The sequence below is a fragment of the Diadema setosum genome, chromosome 10 (genome assembly GCF_964275005.1).
Source record: "Diadema setosum chromosome 10, eeDiaSeto1, whole genome shotgun sequence".
In the NCBI taxonomy this organism is placed as follows: Eukaryota; Metazoa; Echinodermata; class Echinoidea; order Diadematoida; family Diadematidae; genus Diadema; species Diadema setosum.
In genome coordinates, this window is record NC_092694.1 from 9145586 (window position 1) to 9168762 (window position 23177).

The 23177-nt window shown below is 38.1% G+C and overlaps 1 protein-coding gene across 1 annotated transcript; it reads right to left on the reverse strand.

Moving 5' to 3' along the window:
* Nucleotides 1–9934: 9934 nt before the first annotated feature.
* Nucleotides 9935–23177, reverse strand: LOC140233723 (sister chromatid cohesion protein DCC1-like). Its single transcript, XM_072313824.1, has 11 exons — nucleotides 23035–23177; nucleotides 22217–22387; nucleotides 20887–21049; nucleotides 19543–19768; nucleotides 18526–18664; nucleotides 16962–17008; nucleotides 14642–14724; nucleotides 13224–13301; nucleotides 12753–12838; nucleotides 11980–12042; nucleotides 9935–10924 (listed from the first exon to the last, which is right to left on the reverse strand). Exons 1-11 carry the CDS (start codon nucleotides 23175–23177, stop codon nucleotides 10813–10815), a joined length of 1311 nt encoding a protein of 436 aa, XP_072169925.1. The 3' UTR covers nucleotides 9935–10812.

The following is a 23177-nucleotide window of genomic DNA, read 5'->3' on the forward strand; positions in this document are numbered from 1 at the left end:
GTTTTGTTAACTTGCATCATGTCATTTTATTAGGTGATCCGAGTATCCTCTCGGATCACCTTCTGTATCTGTACGGATTCTTTGTTGGTTCTTCTTCTTCTTCTTCTTCTTCTTCTTTATTTCTGGACAAAATTTGTGTAGAGGTTAGCTCAGAAAGTCCTCTTCCTATCAATTTCAAAATTATACCATATATGTATCATGTCCCAAAGACGACAGATCTAATGTATAATAGTGATCAGTCGACCGTGACGTCACTGTGACGTCATTATATGAAAACACATTCTCAATCATATCTCACTAATGGAATAGAGTTTTTCAATGAAATTTACGTCACATATATTTCAAGTTATGCGCATTCTACTCATATTCTCAAAATTCATATTTTCTCTTAAAACGTGCGCGTACGCGCGCGTTGAAATATTTGTATCCTCAAATCGAGCTCAAAATTTTTCTGCACACGTTTCAGACCATTTGGAGCATTTTTTGAAAAATTGAAAAAATCGGACGGACGCGTACGCGCGCGCACATATACGCACGCACAGCTCATATGCAATGAAAATTTCCCGTTTTTTCACTTTGATCGGATGTCTGAAATGTCAAGGAATATTTCTACCAAGTTTCAAGTCAATCCCACTCAAAATGACGTCATACGGGCCCGTCAAAGTTGAAATTCCGCGCGCGCGTCAATGGCGATATACAGTACAACAATGCCAAAAAACCGCCAATTTTAAATCCGATTTTACTCGTCAGGATGGACGGTGACCCCCCATTTTCTTTACATATTCTGAAAGCTGATGAGTTGTACATGTCATTTCATGGGTTGGCAATGCTGGAAAAATGATGAAAAGATATCAAATTTCTTAATAAATCAAAACAAGTCAATTTTCAAAATGACGTCATCAAATTTCAAGTTTACTCGAGCGTATCTCACTTATCCTTAGTCAATTTTCACCCAGATTTCAGTATGCTGTAGCTTATTTAATACTCTATCAGTTATGTAATAACACAATTTTGATTGAATGACAGCATGACCTCATAAAAATGAATTGAAAGTAACCTTGTCGAATTTGATCCATTTGCGAGTTATCTCTATAGGAGTGCAGTTTTTCTTGAAATGAAAATCAACATGACTGTCTTTATCGAGCACTATCTAACTTATCCTACGGTGAATTTCTCCCAGATGTTAATGTGTTAGCTGAGACTTTGCGCTATCGGTAATGTGTCCCCCGTTTTTTTTTTTTCATACGACGTCGAAATCACGTCGAAAAACTTTGCTTAAATTAAAGCTTAGCTTCGATGTATTTTCATATTTCTTTCTTTTTGCACATTTCTTTGCAATAACACATGAAAGACATTCCCTAGTACCCCCATATTTTGAACATGTTTAGTTCATGTGACGTACATTATTTTATAAGGTCACAACTACTTGATCGAACACCATCTTGGGTAGGTAAATTAGGGTCAAAGGTCATAAATTTATCATCCTGTATCTTGGTGAATACATGTCCTATCTTTCCAATATTTCGCACACACAAAGACCACGGTACCAAGATCATTTCACAAAATATCCAGTTTTTTCTTACATGCCATTTTAGCTGTGCAAAGTGGGGTCAATGGTCAAATATACTTCATTATGTATCTTCGTTATAGTGTATACCGACTTTGGTACCAAAGATGGCAGACCTGACTCTCTTTTCTGAATGAGAATCCAAATATCACATGGCCAATGTCCATAACCACAGATGAAACCTTTACGGTCATGCCTATTGGGATCAGGACTCAAATCATTGATTTTTCGAAAAGAGTACTAGCTCACTTACCCTTCGGTGAATTTCTCCCAGATTTTAATATGTTGTAGCTGAGACTTTGCGCTATCGTACGTGTCCCCTTTGTTTTTCATACGGTGTCGGGATCACGTCCGAAAACGTGGTTAAAATTAAAGGTTATCTTCGATGTATTTTCATATTTCTTTCTTTCTCCAATTTTCTTTGCAATAACTCAAGAAGAATAGCCCCTATCACCCCCATATTTTGCACATGTTTAGTTCATGGTACGTACATTATTTCATAAAATAACAACTACTTGATCAGACACCGTCTTGACATGTAAATAAGGGTCAAAGATCATAAATGTTTCATCCTGTATTTTAGTCAATACATGTCCTATCTCTCCCATATGTTGCACACGCAAAGACCACGTCACATCGATCATTTCACAAAGTAATCACTTTTTGTTCAGATGCCATCTTGGCTGTGCAAAGTGGGCTCAATGATCAAATATACTTCATTCTGTATCCTCGTTATAGTGTGAACGGAATTTGGTACCAAAGATGGCAGACCTGACTCTCTTTTCTAAATGAGAATTAAAACATCACACGGTCAATGTCATTAAACACAGATGAAACCTGTGTGGTCATGCCTATTGCGATCAGGACTCGAATCATCGACTAAAAAAAAATCGGATCACCTAATTTGTCAGTGTTGACAAATTCCAAGTCTAGTGTTAAACTTCCCGTTGTCACAAAAAGTTCTTTCTCCTCAAATGTTGTGTAGAGGTTAGCTCAGAAAGTCCTCATCCTATCAATGCCAAATTTATACCATATATGTATCATGTCCCAAAGACGACAAATCTAATAAAATCAAAGTGATCAGTCGACCATGACGTCACTATGACGTCATTATATGAAAACACATTCTCACTAATATCTAATTAATGGAATGGAATTTTTCAATGAAATTTACGTCACGTATAGTTCAAATCAAGCTGATTCTACTCATGTTCTCAAAATTCATCTGTACCCTTAAGCCGTGCACGTACGCACGCGTTGAAATATTCATATGCTCAAATCGAGCTCAAATTTTTTTTACACACGTTTCAGACCATGTAGAGCATTTTTTGAAAAATTGAAAAAATCGGACGGACGCGTACGCGCGCGCACATATACGCAGGCACAGCTCATATGCAATAGAAATTTCCCGTTTTTTCACACAGATCGGATTTCTGAAATGTCAAGGAATATTTCTAAGAAATTTCAAGTAAATCCAACTCAATATGACGTCATACAGGCCCGTCAAAGTTGCAATTCCGCGCGCGCGTCAATGGCGATATACAGTGCAACTATGCCAAAAAACCGCCAATTTTAAATCCGATTTTACTCGCCAGGATGGACGGTGACCCCCCATTTTCTTTACATATTCTGAAAGCTGATGAGTTGTACATGTCATATCATGGGGTGGCGATGCTGAAAAAATGATTAAAAGATATTAAATTTCTTGATAAAATAAAAAGAGTAAATTTTAAAAATGACGTCATTAAATTTCAAGTTCATTCGAGCGTATCTCACTTATCCTTTGCCAATTTTGACCCAAATTTCACTATGATGTAGCTTATTAAATGCTCTTTCATAAATATATTTACACAATTTTGATTAGAAGACGGCATCACCTCGTAAAAATGAATTGAATGTAACCTTGTCAAATTTGGCCAGTATACGGGTTATCTCTATGGGAGTGCAGTTTTTCTGGAAATGAAAATTGATATGACTATCTCTATCGGGCACTAGCTCACTTACCCTTCGGTGAATTTTTCCCAGATTTTAATATGTTATAGCTGAGACTTTGCGCTATCGGAAATGTGCCTTTTGTTTCTTCATACGGTGTCGGGATCACGTCAAAAAACTTGGTTGAAATTAAAGCTTATCTTCGATGTATTGATATAGTTCTTTCTTTCTGCAACTTTCTTTGCAATAACTCAAAAAAAAAAACAGGCCCAATCACCCCCATATTTTGCACACGTTTAGTTCATGTCACGTACATTATTTCATAAAATAACAACTACTTGATCAGACGCCTATTTGGGTATGTAAATTAGGGTCAAAGGTCATAAATGGTTCATCCTGTATCTTGGTGAATACATGTGCTTTCTTTTCCATATTTTGCACGCGTAAAGACCATATTATAGGGATCATTTCACAAAATAACCACTTTTTGATCAGATGCTATCTTGTCTGTGCAAAGTGGGGTCAAAGATCAAATATACTTCATTCTGTATCTTAGTATTGTGTACCATCGATAGCAGGTCTGACTCCCGTTTCTAAATGAGAATCCAAACATCACACGGCCAATGTCCCTATTAACACAGATGAAACCTGTTTCGTCATGCCTATTGGGATCGGGACTAAAATCATTGATTTCCGAAGAGATCGGATCACCTAATTTGTCAGTGTTGACAAATTCCAAGTCTAGTCTCTATTTTTGTTAGTGTTTTGCAAGATAGTCCAAAGCTGTCCAAACTTATGTTGACCTCTTCTTGACCCCACCATGATTTTTTTTTTCTTGCATTCCTTCTTTTTCTTGGGTAGTGCCTTTTATGTACAAATTTGGTTATGATCTCACGTATGAATTCATTGCAGAAAAGGAAAGCATGTATATTTTGATCATAAGGCATTATCCCTGTTGGTGCTATGAATGGAATTCAATGGTGTCCATGGATATGAGCTCAAGAGCCTCCATCCTTGATCTTCACATCTGGTTCCATGTTGGTTCCCGGGGACCGGTACATCACCTCTTCTCATGCTACTTGCACATTTGTTTACCGGTACCACAAGCCGCCATCTCTCTTTTATTTGACAGCCAAATTGAGTATGAACACCTAGCGAAGTAATCACAATCTATGGTTACTATACTGAAGTGTACCACCAGAGGAATGGATGAGTATAATGTGTATTAAACTATGTACATCAAAGCACCTGGATAGTTTTGATATATTCTGTTCACTTTTGCCTTTGTTTTCATCTTTGTGCCTGTTCGGTGTTTTGTCAATGTTTTCTTTTGTCTAATGACAAGGGATGTAAACAACAGTCTGACCCATTAAAAAGAATAATAAAATATTGATTCTCCCCACACTTGAAAGTGTACTTTTGACTTGTTCTGAACCAGGGGGTTTTGGCAGCTGGAGTGACTGATTGTCTGTTTGGATTAGTGTGGAAGATAGTCAGGTCGCTTAGTGAAATTACCGTTACACGGCGGATAAAAGCACCAAATTTGAAGAGATGACCCTTCATGACCTACTCATTGATATTTGAGTAGGAGCCCTCTGTAAGTTTTTTATTTTCATGGTATAGATGCTGAATTTCATTTTGCAGAAAATATCGCGGGCATGAAACTTTCGCAAATTCGCGAGGAGCTAATATTTGCAAAAGCAAAATGCGCGCGATTCTAAACAATGCATTTGATGCCAGTGGCAATTCGCGGAATTTTCATGCTGCGAAAAAGACCGTCGGCTCTAAGTCACGAATCATTCGTGTCGCGAAAATAACACCGTATTTATGTATCTGAGGGAGTAAAGTAACAATAAAACGAGGTTCACATTTGTTGTACACGTTTCAAGTTTCATGGAACTGGAAAACAGGAACCCAATCTTGAATTCCTAGATCAACAAAGCATTTGAAACACGGAGGTGGTTGAATTAATGACCGATTTATGAAGAGAAAAACGCTTAATGCTGTTAAGGTGTGACAGTCCCTAATATTCCCAGTTTACGTATACAATATCAAAGGGGCTTGGAACGTTTTCTAATGTCAAGGGAGTGGGACATCACTGACCCTTGAACACCACCCCCCCCTCCCTCAACGGTTCGCATCCCCCTCCACCCCCCCCCCCCCCATCATTAGAAAACGTTCTGCAGCCCCTTTAATATCGGGTCTATATTTATGTACATGTGTAGTACATATTCAAGTCTGAACCGCCAATAGTACATCACACTTACACCTCAACAGCACTTTCTATTCATAAATCGTAATATATTCAATAACCTCCATGTTTCAAATGCTTTGTTGATCACGGAATTCAAGATTGGGTTCATGTTTTTCTAGTTCCATGAAAAATGAAAAAAATACAACAAATTTAAACCTCTTTTTTGTTAGTTTACTTCCTCAGATACATAAATGCAGTGTTATATTCACGACATGAAATTTTCGCACATTGGAGCTGACGGTCTTTTCGCAGCATGAAAATTCAGCGAATTGCCACTGGCATCTAATGCATTGTTTAGAATCGCGCGCATTTTGCTTTTGCGAATATTAGCTCCTCGCAAATTTGCGAAAGTTTCATGCCCGCAAAATTTTCTGCAAATTGAAATTCAGCATTTATACCATGAAAATGAAAATTTTACAGAGGGCTCCTACTCAAATATCAATGAGTAGGTCCTGAGGGGGGGACCATTGACCCTTAAACACCCCCCCCCCAAAAAAAAAAAACAAAAAACAAAAAAAAAAAACAAAGTTCTGCAGCCCCCTTTATATTAAAGTCACCCAAGTTTTTCACATACAACACACCACACACCACACTAGCAAGAAAGGCATCATGAAAATATGGTCATACATTTCAAACACAAGATACGTCAGATACAAGTAGTACATGTACAGGTACCTGGTATGCTGAAGTACATTTTGTACTTTTGTTTATTTTACATACATACTTTTGTATGCTCACCATGTAAAGCAGAATACAATTGTACATACACAATCAAATGAATCCAGGCAAACATCAAATATATACACAATTGCCTTTTTACTTTTTATTGATAGGCCTACTGTATGTGTGACATATCGTCGCTGGGGCGAGAAGACCTCGTATCTACAAAATGCCAAAGCACTGTGGCGAATGGGATAGCCTTTCCTTTGACATGCCGTGGTGGCTTCTTTTTTGGAGTAAGACAGTTGGGATTTGGACAGGACATCACTTAACCCATTATTTGACCATTAATCAAAAAAACTCATTTTCACCAAAATTGCAGATACAAGGTCTATCACCCCAGTGACGATATGACATAATGGCATCTGGAATGCGATTTTATATGAGACGGGGGTTTTTCCAGTACAGTATACAAATGTATAAGTATGTACATAAGTAATCTCAAATGTATGTACACTGTAATTTGAGCCCAAAGAGCTTCATAAACACATTATATAGATGATGACTGGCGGGGGAGGGAACATACCGAATGTTCCACCCGAAGGGTTTGAAATGCTATTGAGGGAGGTTATAAGACCCGAGACAGTAAGTCGAGGGACTTGTAGCCTCCGGAGACGAAGTTGAGGGACTTGTAGCCTCCCGAGACGAAGACGAGGGACTTGTAGCCTCCTGAAATAGCATTTTAAACCCTGAGGGTGGAACGCTTGGTACATGTTCCAGACAACAAAAGACATCATCTGTTATATTATATGGATTTAGTCAAATACGTCAACGTCAACCACCAGCACAACGCACTCGATCGCTTGCTCGCGTGTTGCAGAGCTACAGAGCCAAATTCACTGTGCGCTCGCGGTCCTAGGTCTTCTGTCATTTGTTACATGAAAATGTTTTCCCATGGGAAAACATTCCCATGGGGGACCATAAGGAATGTTCCTCCATCACGTGACTGTGTTTAGCCAATCACTAACCAGTATTTGACTAACCCATTTATAATGCAAATGTATTCTGTTGGACCATCAAACCTGCCCACAACTGGGTGTGCTCGAAGAATGCTTAAGGATTGTGCTCAATGATGCACCCAAGATGTGTACTGCCATCTATCATTTGAGAAAATAAACCAACAAACAATGATACAGTGAAACCCCGTTATAACGAGGTCCGTGAGACCGCCGATATTGTCTCGTTATAACCGGTTCCTCGTTATAATCGTACGCACTAAAAACAAAGAAAAACATAAGCATGGAAGCACATAGCAATCAATCAAACTTATGAGCAGTCTTTGCGTTGTTATTACCCAAGTTAATGGATCATTATTATTGAGAAAGAATAAAAAGGAATCATTTGTGAGTTGATACCAAAAGAATAAAAAAAGAAGGGGTTGAAAACGCGCTCTTTGTTTTCTTCCGAAAAATCTCTTCGCGAGTGTTGTGCATGCGTTCTTGAAAAGTGCACGGCAGGGTTGAATTTGTAATCCTTTCTAGACCTATATCTTCCTCGAGTATTGAACCATTCTAAAAGAATAAAAATATCGTTTGTGAAACACAGTATAAAATTTTAATAAACAAAATCACATTGTATTAAAAACGTTTGTTACTTTTTTTTCTGAACATGGGTGCAAGCAGAGTAACCTGCATTATTCAGCTTATTTCACCCTGTGTGCGCCCAGCGGGATCGCGATGATTACATTAATTATTTAGGCTGTATTCCATGATGTTTGCACCAGCAGGGGTTGAAAATGCGTTTTGTATTTTTCTCCCCCAAATCTCTTTGCATTTTGTACATGCCTTCTTGAAAGGTACATGACATGGTTGAATTCGTGATCCTTTTTACGCCTATCTCTTCCTCATTATGACGGACCATTCTGAAAGAATGAAATTATTCATTTGTTAAAAATACAGTGTGAAATAATAATGAACATCACAAAGATTTCATCAATTATTTCTCCTGTAATCTCTTACGTAGTGTACACATCAATTTTTCCCAACCAGCAAAACAACTGGAAGTCGGAACTGATATGGAAAGGATTATGATAAGCTGCACATGCATTCCAAAAACATATTTCTCCATGTTCTGTCACCAGTTTGTTTCACTGAATGAAACATTTTTGAATGAGTATTTTTCTTTTTTCCACATTACGGACTGGTTTGAGCTAGTATCAAGTAGGCCGCCTACGCGTATCTCAAAAAAAAAAATCAAATAATTATGTTCAAAGACTGAAGAACATCGGGCGGTATCCGTGTGTCTTATCGCATGGTTTATAAGAAAACATGCAAAGAACGGTACTCAGCATTTGTCACTGGTAAAGGAGGATAAAAGAGGGATAACGGCGGGACGACTGAGCCTAGCACATTTGTTTCCTCTTCCCGCCTCAGATCATTCAGTGATAGAGAGACGGCATGAGGATCGCTACAATAAAGCTCACGTGTTTATGCACATATAAAATCGTGATACACGCGCGCGCTATGTGGTCAGAATGACTCTGCAGAACGAGAAAGAGAACAGAAGGATAGCGTGAATTTGGTTTTCAATGTTTCGTCTGTCGCGTGTTTGAAAGCGGCAGGTCAAGATATGGAACCTCGTTGTATCCGATCAAATTGCTTATGTGTTTCTTTATCATGACGCACCGAAGATGTCCTCGTTATAACCGGAATCTCATTATAACCGAACTCGTTGCAATCGATCCGTTTTACCATAGGTTTACACTCAAAGAAAATGAGACCGACGTGATTACCTCGTTAAAAGCGGTTCCTCGTTATAAGCGAACTCGCTATAACGGGGTGTCACTGTACATACAATGTACACTGTACACATGTAATACAATATTTTTTCTATACACGAATTTTTAAAGGTTACAATGCGAAGACTGACATTGCAAGAGCTTGCATGAGGTAGACGGCAAGATGCTGTCCAACGACCAAAATTTCATCATTCAAACAATGCAAAATCTTGTTCCACTTCCTGTCGTAGACCATTACCTTCGGTGTATTTGTTTTATAATTTTGTTATTCATATTCTGCAAAATTAAAATGCAACTAAAATATCCGGTTTTACATCCAAGTAGTTTCTTTTCTTTAACCCTATTAAACCAGGCCGGGCTTTTGGCCTGTTCTGTGCCCTCCCCCCCACCCTCCAAGATCTCGGCCGTCGATCGCGCAATCGCCCTGAAAATTGGCACATACATTACATGTCACATAATCTACCAAACTATAAAAGAAAGAATTGAATTTTTCCTTTTTTATATTTTATATTAATTATAAATATGCATGAAATTTTGCTCTAATCAGAAAATAAAGCTAATGGCATCCTAATTTGGGGTGACATTGTTCCTTGTAGCATTCCTAACAATGTACTTGAAAAAAAAATCTGGTATCAAAGTTAATTTCTTATGAATTCTATTGTTTCATAAATTTCTTATGTATTTCTTTGTTTTTTGACTTGGTTTTTTTTTCTTTTTTTTTTCTACAAAATTTGTAACAGAACCCATTTTAAGCATAATTATGCTAAAATTAATTGATTTCAGCCATTGAAAGTGAAAATAGTCATATCTTTTTGAAGAAGGTGAGAAAACTCTATTTGTATAGACTTTGTACTCTAAAATCACGTTTTTGAGCCATTTTCTTTTTGACAAGCATGTATAAAAGGTCGTGCAGCCTTGTAACGGTATGTCCGATTTTTGCAAAAATGGTGTCATAAGATGTGCGAGACTTGAAAGTAAAAAGTCAGCGAGCTGTGCGGTCAAAAAATTTAGTGTGGCAGAATGGTCGCGGAAAATGTCGAAGGGAGGTTGATTCAAACCCCCCCCCCCCCTCCCCACTTCCACAGTGTTAAAGTTCAAAACTCTTCTCACCACATTTCTGTTTAAAAAGTATTATGAATGAGTTTTGGTTTTGGAAACTCCAACAGCTATGGTACATACAGTACATTTCCTTTTTCTATTTTCAACCCTCTCCCTTAAAGCGCAAAGAGACACTATGGTACTGGTATGCGCCGTATACTAACACGATATATTCATGGCATGAAATTTTTGTGAATTGGAGCCGACAGCCTTTTTCACGGCATGAAATTTTTACAAATTGCCACTGGCATTCAATGCATATAGTGTAGGTAAGAACTTTCACGTGCATTTTAATTTCGTGGATCTTGGCTCTCGCGAAATTCGCAAAATGAAAATGCATGCGAACATTCCTCGTTTTACAGTAAGTACTGTAGTATATCATATGGTGAAAGCTGTGTTAATCAGCCACTCTTTACAGTGACTAGCTTTGATAAATGTATTCACAATAATAAAAGTAGAAGAAAGAAAAACCATCCAAGATTCCAGAGCGTGAGGCTCTCATGATCATTTGACAGGCCTCTTTGAGTTGTACATCCTCACACCGCCTGCGTTGACCGATGTCCGACAGTTTCTTTGCAGAAGAACCCCAACAGATAGTTTCTCCGTAGCCAGGCCCCTGCAAGTGACAGGCAAAATACACGCACACTAGGGTAACCCCAGAAAACCATGACGAGAGCAAATGTAAAAGGTCAAATATGACCTCGCAAAGAACAACAATCTACTGTAAAAGTGGATGTGCTTGAGTAATTTTTCGCGCTTGGGAGTACTTACTGAATTTAGTGTGTTTTTTAATTCTGCAGAATCAGGACATTAACTACTGGAACATATGACATGCAAAAATATTCGCGTGCTTTTATTTTGGCAACAGCTTCTGGTTGCGTGAAATGCGTGAAAATTTCCACACCATGAAAATGTCCACCTTTACAGTACCTGTATCTGCTTAAGATATGATATGTGCTGCTTGTTCTGTAGCATTAGATACTGTATGCTTTTTCCCAGGTACAGGATGTGATAGGGCAAACATAAACAGGCTTATTGAAATGTGAGTATGTTTCCGGGGCAACATCACAAAACATCCTTCTTCAGGTACCTCAAAGACAATGATACAGAAAGTAAGTTGCCATGGTAATATATCAATCACATTCACTGGGAAAAGTTCCTTCTGTTCGTAACTAATGAAACAATATAACTATCAGATCTAAAGTAACACAAGACCAACCTGTTTTCAAACAATTTTGAAATGTTTATGTACAGTAGCTGCTGAAAGGAGTATTTGATTACAAGTACAAATAACCACTACACTAACTTCTACATTGTTTTACCCTAAGAAGTAGTCGCCAAATAAAACATTTCATACACAACATACATTGTAACTTGAAACATATATATCATTACCATTAGTTTCTTTTTACCTATTATTGTACTTCAATCATTTGTTTGAACCAGGAATTTGAAAAAAAAAGTACAGAAAGTCAATGATGACACAAAGAACCTCATACTACACGTATCACATTTTCGCCATACAAGGCCTGCTTGTCTAGCACTTACACTGTGATTTTAATAACAACACAGAACATCCAAAACAAAACAAAACAAAACAAAACAAAACAAAAAAACAACCAAACAAAGCATTACAAAACAAAAATATGAAATGAATTGAGAAAGACTCACTCAATGTATGGAGTAATCTCATCCAGAGTCCATTTCTCCTTCGTCTTGAATAGCATGTTGAATCTACGATATTTGTATGACCAGCAAAACAAAGTAAAAGACTAGACAAATTTCTCAATTTCAGGAAATCTAACAAGGTACTTTTATTTAAGTACGAGGAGCAGTATAGTACAAGAAGCACAAAGTCTCTATTAACCCATTCCTTACAGGAACCTGTTATACCAGGTTCCCATAGCGTCAACTGATATATACGGGAACCTGGTAGCAGTTAACATGAATATGCAAATAGCGAAGTGTTGATATTATCCCCTCACAATGTGCCATATAGTTTGTACATAAAATTTAAAATTTCCAGTTTTTCATTCATATGGAAATTATGCCCTGTCTCAAATCCTGATAGGCCACATATCTGACTGATCATTATTTTGAAGTTATTCAACCATGATGACATTTTTTACTCTTAAAATAACATTTTCAGCATTTTGTTGTTGTTTTACAGTCAATGGAAATTTGTTAGATGATGACATCATCAGCTCACTCATTTGCATATTCATATCAACTGAGTGAGAACTGTTCTGCAGAAATTAGCTCAACTTCACAATTTTATAACTTCCCTAATTTCTATCTGATTTTTATCAAATTTTCAGTGTTCTACAATATATTTGTAAGATTTTACTCTTTCTATCAGAATAACTTCGAAGTAGTCTGGAATTCCCCTTTAAATCACAACCTGTCAAGCCAGTACAATGGAATTCAAAGGGTCAAGCACTGACCTCTCCTTCTCATCCTCAGGGAGAGCAGACACGGGATAGTACCACGTCACTGCTGGTGAGCTTGACCGGTCAATCAAAGCCAACCCCTGCATGAAAAAAAAAAAAATGACAAGGAATGAAACACACATTTCAATACAGTGAAAAATAGAGCTACAGGTGCACTTTTGGGCTGCTATCTTTTGCTGGACATGTCTTGTTTTCTTATATCCATTATTCAAACTTTTTTATCCTTAATTTTTTCCATTTTTGCTACAACATGCATTTCCCAAAGACACTTGCCCGAGTATACTCAGGACTCGTCCTCAACGGGTTAAAAATCATAAAAGAAATCATGTAAATGGGTGTGATGGGAGAAGGGGCGGGGGAGGGGGAGAGAGCTTCCTTTGTACGTGTAGCTCACACTTTAGTTGCTGGAAATGGCCAGTCACTCCAAGAAGAAGAGTAAAACTATGTCAAGCTAGATTATCTCACCTTCAACTGCTGTTCTGTGGTAACCATGCCCTCTGGCACACTTTGCTGCCACACTTCCAAGAATTCTGACAAGTTGAACTATTTTGGAAGAAAAGGGAAGAATGTACAACGATCATATTTAAACGTGAAGTTAACAGTGATTTTTTCGATACGTGCATTGCATTGTTAATTAACAGTTTTTAGTCAAGCTTTGGAGAATAGCATCCATTTTTTTTCTCCCCCTTTAATTTCTGGTAATATCAGTCTCGGTAATCATCCAAATGTTAAGGTTCCATATCACAACGGGTTCAAGAATGTAGCCAATCCGAAGTGCTGAACTGAAGTTAAATGCGCACTCTTTATTTGCTTAACACGCACAGCTGTGCACAAATTGTACAATGAAAAAGCATAATAGTATGGTGCATTGTCCTCTGACACATAATACCAGAGAAGTATAACTGCACACTCACTGATGTCATAATGCATACTTCCTTCCTTCCTTCCTTCATTCATTCATTCATTCATTCATTCATTCATTCATTCATTCACATTCATTCATTCATTCATTCATTCATTCATTCATTCACTCATTCACGTATTCACGTATTCATCAATTCATTCATTCTTCATATTCAAGAAATACATGTAGCTTTTTGTGAAGGTCATAGGCTTTTTTGATGCTTCTCAATGCACTTTTACTAAATGTAAGGACTACTGAGATTAAACTGCACTTTAAAGGACAAGTTCACCTTCATTAACATAAGGATTGAGAGAATGTAGCAATACTTGTAGAACACATCATTGAAAGTTTGAGGAAAATCGCACAATCCGTTCAAAAGTTATGAATTTTTGAAGTTTTTGTGCAGTCACCGCTGGATGAGAAGACTACTGCAGTGTATGATGTCACATGCGTACAACAATATAAGGAAAATATAAAGAGAATTTCACAAAATTTCATCTTTTGAAAAAAGTACACATTCCCTTGACTTGTTACTGACATATGTTATGGGTAATATTATTCCCATTGCCTTTTGGAAAAGGCAAGTCAAGTACTCTTTTATTATGCGAGAAAAAGTGAAAATATGTTGAATTTTCTTTACATTTTCTTTATACTGTTGTACTTATATGACATCACGAGCCTTAGTAGTCTCCTCATCCAGCAGTTCCAACACAAAAGTTTTTAAAATTCATAACTTTTGCATTGATTGTCCAATTTTCCTCATACTTTCACTATAAAATGTGTTCTACTAATATTGCTGCATTCTCTCAATCCTTATGTTTATGAGAAGGTGAACTTGTCCTTTAAATCAAACTCTGGTATGAAATTGACTGCATGAGCTACATTTACTACAATTTATATCAAATTCTCTCAAAGCTAGGGACAGACCTGGCAACAAGTTGTACAAAACATCATTTCGTAGCTAAGGGACCAAGGTTACCTTATCTGCAGGTCTCAAGAGCATTTCTGCAAAAAGCTGACATATCTTGTCTGTATCCAAGCTACAGAGGGCTCCCTTGGGACCTGTATTCAACAAGATGACATGGCAACTGATTGGTAAATTACCCTTATATCAATGTAAATACATGTAAGCTCCGATCATTCAGTGTTTAGAATATGGCCATGATGAAAATCATGGGCATATATATATGTATAGGACCTACACACTCGGGTAGGATCGAAACCACTGATTGCTACAGGAGGTACAGTGTATATCTGGATATCTCATTGGCCCTACTGCAGTCACACTGTACATACAAGTGAAGCCCCCACACCGCCATCTTACCAGGCACACTCTGTGGGGATTTGCACATAAATTATTTTCCAACAGAGACTGTCACCAAGATCACAGTAGGCCTATGTTGTGAGTTCCATACACAGTAGGCCTACAGCTGTATGGGTGATGTGGGTGGAAAGATGGCACCGCAGTGGCTTCAAAGTGATTGCCCTAGAAGACATCCAGATATCTCCTTTAGAGATCCGTGATTCGAACCCAGGATCTGCTATTGCTATCAAATCAGGCATTACATCCATGAGACTACCAAGCTTCCGCCCCGATAGTCATGATGGCTCAGGTGCTGCATATTTATTCAAATTAGTTACCACGGCTATTACTTTTACTCGATTGGGGCTCATTTACATCAATAGGAGCAATTTTTCAGTCACCTAAAATAAAAACTGCTTGATGTATGACTCATGAATTAAAATACATGTAAAAGCTACAGGTACTATATTTTGCCAGAAAAGAAACATAATTGTGAATGGTGAGAGCAGAATAGGTATCGAACTGTGAATACACATTAAATGTACTTTTCTGATAATCTTGACAATTTGTAAAGGAGAGTTTCAGGTTAAAAATTGCAGGGCTGCCAACATTCACTCATACAAATCAGGGAGGTAATGAGGTACAATCAGGGAAATACTTGCATGATTCATGCATTTCAAAAGCCTTATTGAATAGGTATTACAAAAGTAATAAAGTCCCAAATTGGGGAGATTATTCATCGTTGCTGCGGCGACAGGACCTCGTATCTACAAAATGTCAAATGTTCAGGAGAGCCAAAAAACATGGCGGCCAAAGTACTATAGCGAATGGGATAGTCTTTCCTTTGACATGCCTTGGTGGCTTTATTTTTGGAGTAAGACAGTTGGGATTTGGACAGGACATCACTTAATCCATTATTTGACCATTAATGCAAAAAAGTCATTTTCACCAAAATCTCAGATACAAGCAAGGTCTCGTCACCCCAGCGACGTTATATATTTTAACATATTTACCGGTACTTTATTATCAAGAACATGAAGAGGTATTTAAGCTTTCAGGAAGCCTCCAGCAAAATCAGGGTGACTTTCTAACTCCTCAAATGGTCCGGCCAAAACAATCTATTTTCCCGGTCAGTTGGCGTAGGCAGCATAGGAAAAGCTTGAAAATTTTAGGCAAACTTCTGTCATCTACCTTCTGGCTCTGTACAGCTTGCCATGATACTACATACTTTCAAAAGTAAATTTTAAGTGATGTGAAATGCTGGGGAGCTTAAACGGTCAATCAAAGCCAATCCCTGTTTCAAAAACAGGCATGTGACTTTACATAATGGTAATTTGCAACTATAATTGATCATAGAAACTAAATTGACACTGTAGCCGCATCCTCTTGGTTACAGAGCACAATTCAGATGACATTGAAAAATCAAAAACAAAAATAAATCCGCAGAAAGTGTCATACCTACAATGGCTGATATTAGAGTTGCACTCGATTATGGACTCTTGATCAAATTACGTATATTTTCACATTAAATTTGTCTGCGTGTGTATACACATACAATGTATAAAAGTGTGGGTAATAGGGTGCCTTTCACAACACAAAGGACAGGTTATATCAGATACGTATGTATGTGTAACCCCCTTATACGGTATGAGGAAAGTAATTATATACATATTAATCCCTCTACCGTCACTTGCATATTGTTCAGGCTCTAAATTGGCAGTCAGGAATTGCATATATAAAGTAGAAATAAAAAGAGACCAATAATGGGACATAATACTGTGGATTGACACTGATTGACATGATTCAAAATACATAGGTGAATAATATGCACAAAGGAAAAAAATACAACATAAACAAATAAACAGACCATAGTTTACATGTTCAAATAATAATTTTTTTTTTTTGACATGCATGGAAACAAATGAACACATCTACAAAACGATGAAACAAATGAATGAAACTTGGCTGTGTATATATTGCAGTTCACACTTCTTACCTTGTTTCTCCTCTCCATAACACTTCAAGCAATGGGAAATGATACATCTGACAAGTAGAAATGAAGGAAATAAAGATTTACAGCTTTTTCTTTGTCAGATACCACTCATAAAATACATTGACTAAACTGTTCAAACCCTGATAAAAAATAGGAATATGAAAAGACACACAAAAAGACAGTGCATTAATGTAACTTGGGAATGAGAAATTTCAGTTTCACTCTTTGCGTTTTGCTATATCCGTACCAAGATTTAGAATAAAGAGCTTGTTAACATGTGAGGTGAAAAAAAAAAAAGCTTCAGTCTTACAGAAACAATTTGACATGAAGAATATTTCATGTTAAAATCAATTTGATTAAAAAAACAGAAAACAAACTTTTATGACAAATTTGTGCACAAGCCTACACGAGATTAGTACGAGAATAGACTCCTCTTTCAAATGTTTGGCATATCATATTTCCTGGACGGCAAAACTGCAGATCAAAAAAAGATCCTGTTTTAGACCAAAACATGCTACTCAAAGCATGCTTAATAATGTTTTAGAAAGAAAAATAACTTTTTGAAGGTCAAAAACATATTTTCGTATTATCATGTTGAAAAGAAACCACTCAAATATCACAAAATCTCAATTGTTGGTAGCCCTGAAATTGTAACAAATGTCCCTTTTTCTAGAAAATATATATATTTTTTCAACTTTCTATCATATTTTTATTCTTTACCTAAAAATTTTCTTATTTCTTGTCTGACTGGAAATTTGTTTGATTTTACTCCCAATTATTTCATTCAACCAAAGCACAAACAGGGATTTTACTATTTTAACCTCAATATGGCCAACAGGACCAACATCGTGCACACTGCCAAAAGCATTTTCTGGCAGCGGACTACAAAGGGTTAAGGCACTTAAAGGAAACTGTAGCCGCGGTCACATCAGCAAAAGACTGCGAAGTTTAAGATTGCAAAGTCTTCACAAAGTTTGCTGGCAGCCAAACTTCTCAAGCTTTAAGTCTCAAAGTTTAAGTCACTGGTATGCATGCATATGAAAGAATAAAGTGTGGGCCATCTGACAACTAGTGATTTGTGACATAAGAATGCACACACATACATCACAATGACTATGTGCTTCGGAGGCACTGCCCGCAAAACAGATGGTGGACTGGTCATATGACAAACTTCGTAAAGTTTGCATGCATATGAAAGAATAAAGTGTGGGCCATCTGACAACTAGTGATTTGTGACATAACAATGCACACACATACATCACAATGACTATGTGCTTCGGAGGCACTGCCCGCAAAACAGATGGTGGACTGGTCACATGACAAACTTCGTAAAGTTTCAGTTGCTAGCGTTCACACTGGCAAAAGAGAGAGAAGATTGGCTGGGGTCTGGGAATTTTCCCTAGTTTGAGTGGGGGATTTTACGGGAAGTTTATCGGGAAGTTTCGTGAGAAGTTTCACAAGAAGTTTGTGGTCATACTGGCAAAACTTTGAGATCTTAAAGATTGCGATCTTAAACTTTGGGATCTGTTACCCGTGTGACCATGGCTATCAGGATATTGATCCACACCTTGGTTCCAGGCTCTCTAGGGTGGCCAAGGTCTCCTCTACAGGTACCTCGTCATAGGACCAGGAATTCTCCTGGACCAGGGACAGGATGTGGGTCATTGCCTGGGACTCGTAGTCAAAGTCCAGGACTCTCCAACAGCCTATAAATAGTGACAGACAAAACACGATATCATACACAATTCTCTCAAACACATAAACTCATCTGATGCTGCCTTTTTTTTTGGGGGGGGGGGGTTGGGGGTAAAGTCTGGTCAGTTACTAGGGGGGTTCAGGAAACCCCATCCCCGTTTGCCAGCAGCCAAAAAAATAAATAAATAAAATAAAATAAAAAGGAAAAAAAATTGTCAGCCAATGAAACCCGAAAGGGGGAAGCCTTTTTTTTTTTTTTTTTTTTTTTGGCTTGTCAGCTGATTAAACCCGGAAGAGGTCCACTTTTTCTAATTCTGAACCCCCCCCCCCCATAAAAATTCTAGTAAAGGGCCTGAAAGTGGAGGACAAACACACTTTAAGAATACACTTAAAGAATATCTTCTCCGCTCACAAGATGCTTAAAATATAATATTTTAGAATTCAAGACCACCTCTATTTGAAGGTGACTTCAAGTACAAAACTGGGCGGTGGGAAGGAAAGATTTATTTGCTTCTCCACGGTAGCACATATTTCAAACCCAAACTAATGTGAACTAGCACCACCATGGCCCCAAAAGCCCCTCCCCCCCCCCCTCAAAAAAAAAAAAATAAATAAACAAACCTATTAATTGCACATGACTGCTGCACCAATACAACTCAACCTCTAAATTGACGGCACACTGCCTCCTTCTTGTCCATTGTTTTAAAAAAAAAAAAAATCACAAAGGAATCTTAAATAATGTTCGATTGAAAAACAAGGGTTGAGAGAATTCAATCAGAAATTGGAAAGACTGGCAGTATCACTGTGTTTATTTTTTTCAACACTGTTACTTGCAAGGCTATTTGCTTGATATCCACATACCATTACTATCTTGCAGATTGCATCTTACCTTTAATCAGACAAGCTTTTAGAGCCTGCAGTTCCTCTAGTATTTCTCTCTCACTGGCCTGCACAATATCCAGGAGCATCGCCATGGTAAACCTCCGGCCTGAGTGCTCGGGCGTGTCCTCGTACAGGTTTCCGGCGAATGGATTCTCTTGCAGCAGCGTTTGTAATTTCTTCAGGCGGGGCCTGAGAGGGCGCACTTCCAGATAGGAGTGCATCACACCGGTCACCTGACAAGGGAACAAAAATCAAGAACAAAATAAACAGATGAATAAAAAGAACAAAACATCCATACAGAAAATCTTTTCCATCTGTATTGTCATCTCTGAAAATTACCGGTAACAGGAAAAAAAAAGAGAGACCAGAATAAAAACAAAACAAAACACGTGGCATTTACAGATATATTTTCCCATGTCATGACACAGGTTTATAGGAAAGTGCAGACAGTAGGGAGAAATCTGCAAATGTTTGTTTTGTCTTCATTTTCTATCTGACAAGATGACTGGATAGTCCATAGTCAGCTGCACTATCTGGTCTTTCATTGGGCCCAGTTGTGAGTACCATGGGTATGTAGGCACCTATCTTGGGGCAGACCCCTTCAATGGGCTTCATATGCATCTTACTCTTTGCAATGAATGCATGAAGCGGGACCTTTTACGTGCATGGATTAAATGTGACTGTCATACATGGGACCCCATTTTATGTCCTATCTGAGGGACAGTGTTTTGTTTGCACTAGAAGGGACGGCATGAAAACACACAGCATTGCTCGGTAAGATTTCCTTGGATTCGAACCGGCACCCGAACCCCAGTCATTTGACAGCAAGGCAGATACACTACCAACTGAGCCACCTCGCCATCCTGAAATCTACCATACCATAGTAGACACAATAGTGAATGCATGAAATTTGACAGAATCATGGGAGAAATTTGCAGGAATCACAGAACAGGGCGGGGGGGGGGGGGGGGGGGGGGAGGGGGGGCAGAGGGCTACAACCACCTCACATTTTGGCTCATAACAAATATAACATGGGGGGAAAATGGGGGGGGGGGGGGGAAATTTGCAACATGATTGAATTTCCAAAAGTTCCATCCTTACATTCTTCCCATCTAAGCAGGGGGTATCATTGACCCTGACCCCCTGGTCCCACAGTCCCCCCACCCCCACTCTGAAAATGTTCAGCAGCCCCTGACTTCCTAAGACAAGACTAAAACCATCTCCTTTAACCCGTTGAGCACGAGTCCCGAGTATACTCAGGTAAGGATCTATGGGAAATACGTGTTGTAGCAAAATCAGCCCATCCTCAACAGGTAAAGTAGAGAATTTCCATCCATTTTGTGGGGCATACCAGCTTTTGATGCAGCCTATTCTCTCCTTCAGGGAGACCATCTTTGGTGAAACAATCCTCCAAGAGGAGAAGAGTGTTGGAGGTCTCTGCAACCTTGAGATCATACGTCTTGCCTTCTGTGCACAGGACAGCATGGTCAGTCTTATTTCCTCTGATCACCAGTCTGTAGCGTGGGGAAGAGAATGTACTCATTAAAGGACAAGTTCACATTCTCATACAAATTTTGTACATGTGGAATGAGTGAATGCAGCAATATTAGCAGAACACATTTAGTAAAACTTTGAGGAAAATCAGACAATCCGTTCAAAAAATATGAATTTTTAAAGTCTCTGTGCAATCACTGCTGGATGAGAAGACTACTACAACATACGATGTCACATGCATAGAATGACAAGGAAATTATATCGAGAAATTCCCAAAATTTAATTTTTTGAATAAATTACACATTCCCACAACTCATCACTGATGTATGTTAAGGGTAATATCATTCTCCTTGTCTTCTGAAAGAGGCAAGTCAGGTGCTCTTTATCATGTGAGAAAAGTGAAAATATGTTACATTTACTTTAAATCGTTCTACACATGTGACATCACAAGCTATAGTAGTCTTCTCTTCCAGTGATGGTGTCACTGGAACTTCAAAAATTCATAACTTTTGATTAACAGATTAGCCAATTTTCATCAACCTGTCACTGATGTATTCTATTATAAATATTGAGCACTGCATTCCCTCAATTCACATGTATATGAAGGTGAAGTTGTCCTTTAAAGGTATTGTGGCTCTAAAATTCTCTAATGGCACGATTCCTGACCATAATTCAATACCAGTATGACTTAATGTTATGGCATGAATTCAAACCCACAGAATGGCAGAAAGGATCAACATTGGACCACATATAAGAAAGTTATGGAAAGTTTCGCAAATGTTCTCAAGAAATAATTCTATTGCCAGCAATATCCTTGTAAATAACAGGATGTAGGTATACTGCAAAAATGTGTGGATACCCACAGAATAATGTGTAAACTATATAAGCAGATGAATTGTATGACTTAAAAGATGCTGGTCCATGCCTACAGAGGATACCACTTTCTTTACTTTATAAATAAGCAGAAACTTACAATTTACATCACTGAATGGTGGAGAATTTCATCAATAAAAATCCATGATAGTGGATAGATGTATTTCGTGAGATTCATGAAAATTTCCCTCCTTACATCCACAAATCTCTCTCCATTTGGTCATGCAATATTTTCTGATTTAACAATTTCCCATTCAATGAAACTACTAAAAACCAGTAGGCGTATATGTAATACCATACCCTGGTACACTCACCTTTGACCTTCTTCCACACAACTCAATATTGTGTCATCAACCTCAAGTAACCTCATCGAGGCTGGGTTCAATTCATGGCCAAAGTAGAGGCACTGGGGCTGCCCTGCCAGGTCAGTGAGGTTCAGTTTGGCATTTTCTGCAATTTTATGGACTTCCTCAAGAGTTCTAGTGCTGTAAAAAGTACACAAAAATGTAGTTGTGAGTGGTAATACATCACCGGTAAAACAATACACCAAGTCAAATAATCTAATGGTACAGGCATATTAAGATGATTTGTCATACATTGCATATCAAATATAACAAAGAATACTTGGTATTGTTTAACAATGATGCTACTGGGAAAAGGTATTACAACTGGTAGTAAAAAAAAAAATGATTATACCATTGATCACTATAAATTATAGAATGGGTAGCAAGAACCCTGCGATCTCTTTGGTCGAGAGCTATGTGTTGATTTGTACTGGCCGCACGCTGAGTCACGGTGGTAAACATGTTATTGCGCACTTGTAGCAAGAGTACGCGCACTTGTAACAAAGGTTCACGCACTAAGCAAGCGTTCGTGCACTCAGTACGAGACGCTTACTGGCTAAAACAATCATCCATCAGTTTTTACTGGATGCATGGTTCTGAAGAGAAACCATGGAGGATGGGCTGATTTTGCTACAACACACATTTCCCATAGACACTTGCCTGAATATACTCGGGACTCGTCCTCAACGGGTTAATTATTCAAGTGGCTAAAGTTTATGACTTTTTCTTCTGGCATATGGCACAATGTGCCTGATTGATACCATTTGCGGACTTCAGTTGCTAGTTACCTGGGGTGAACAACAAGGGGTGAGCATTTGCTCATTTTCTTGTCTTGTGTGGGTGAGTTGGGGGAACACTTCACTGGGTTGGCACCCTGCTCTTTGCGATGAATGAATGAAGTGGGATCTTTAACATGAGCTGAGTGAGTCAT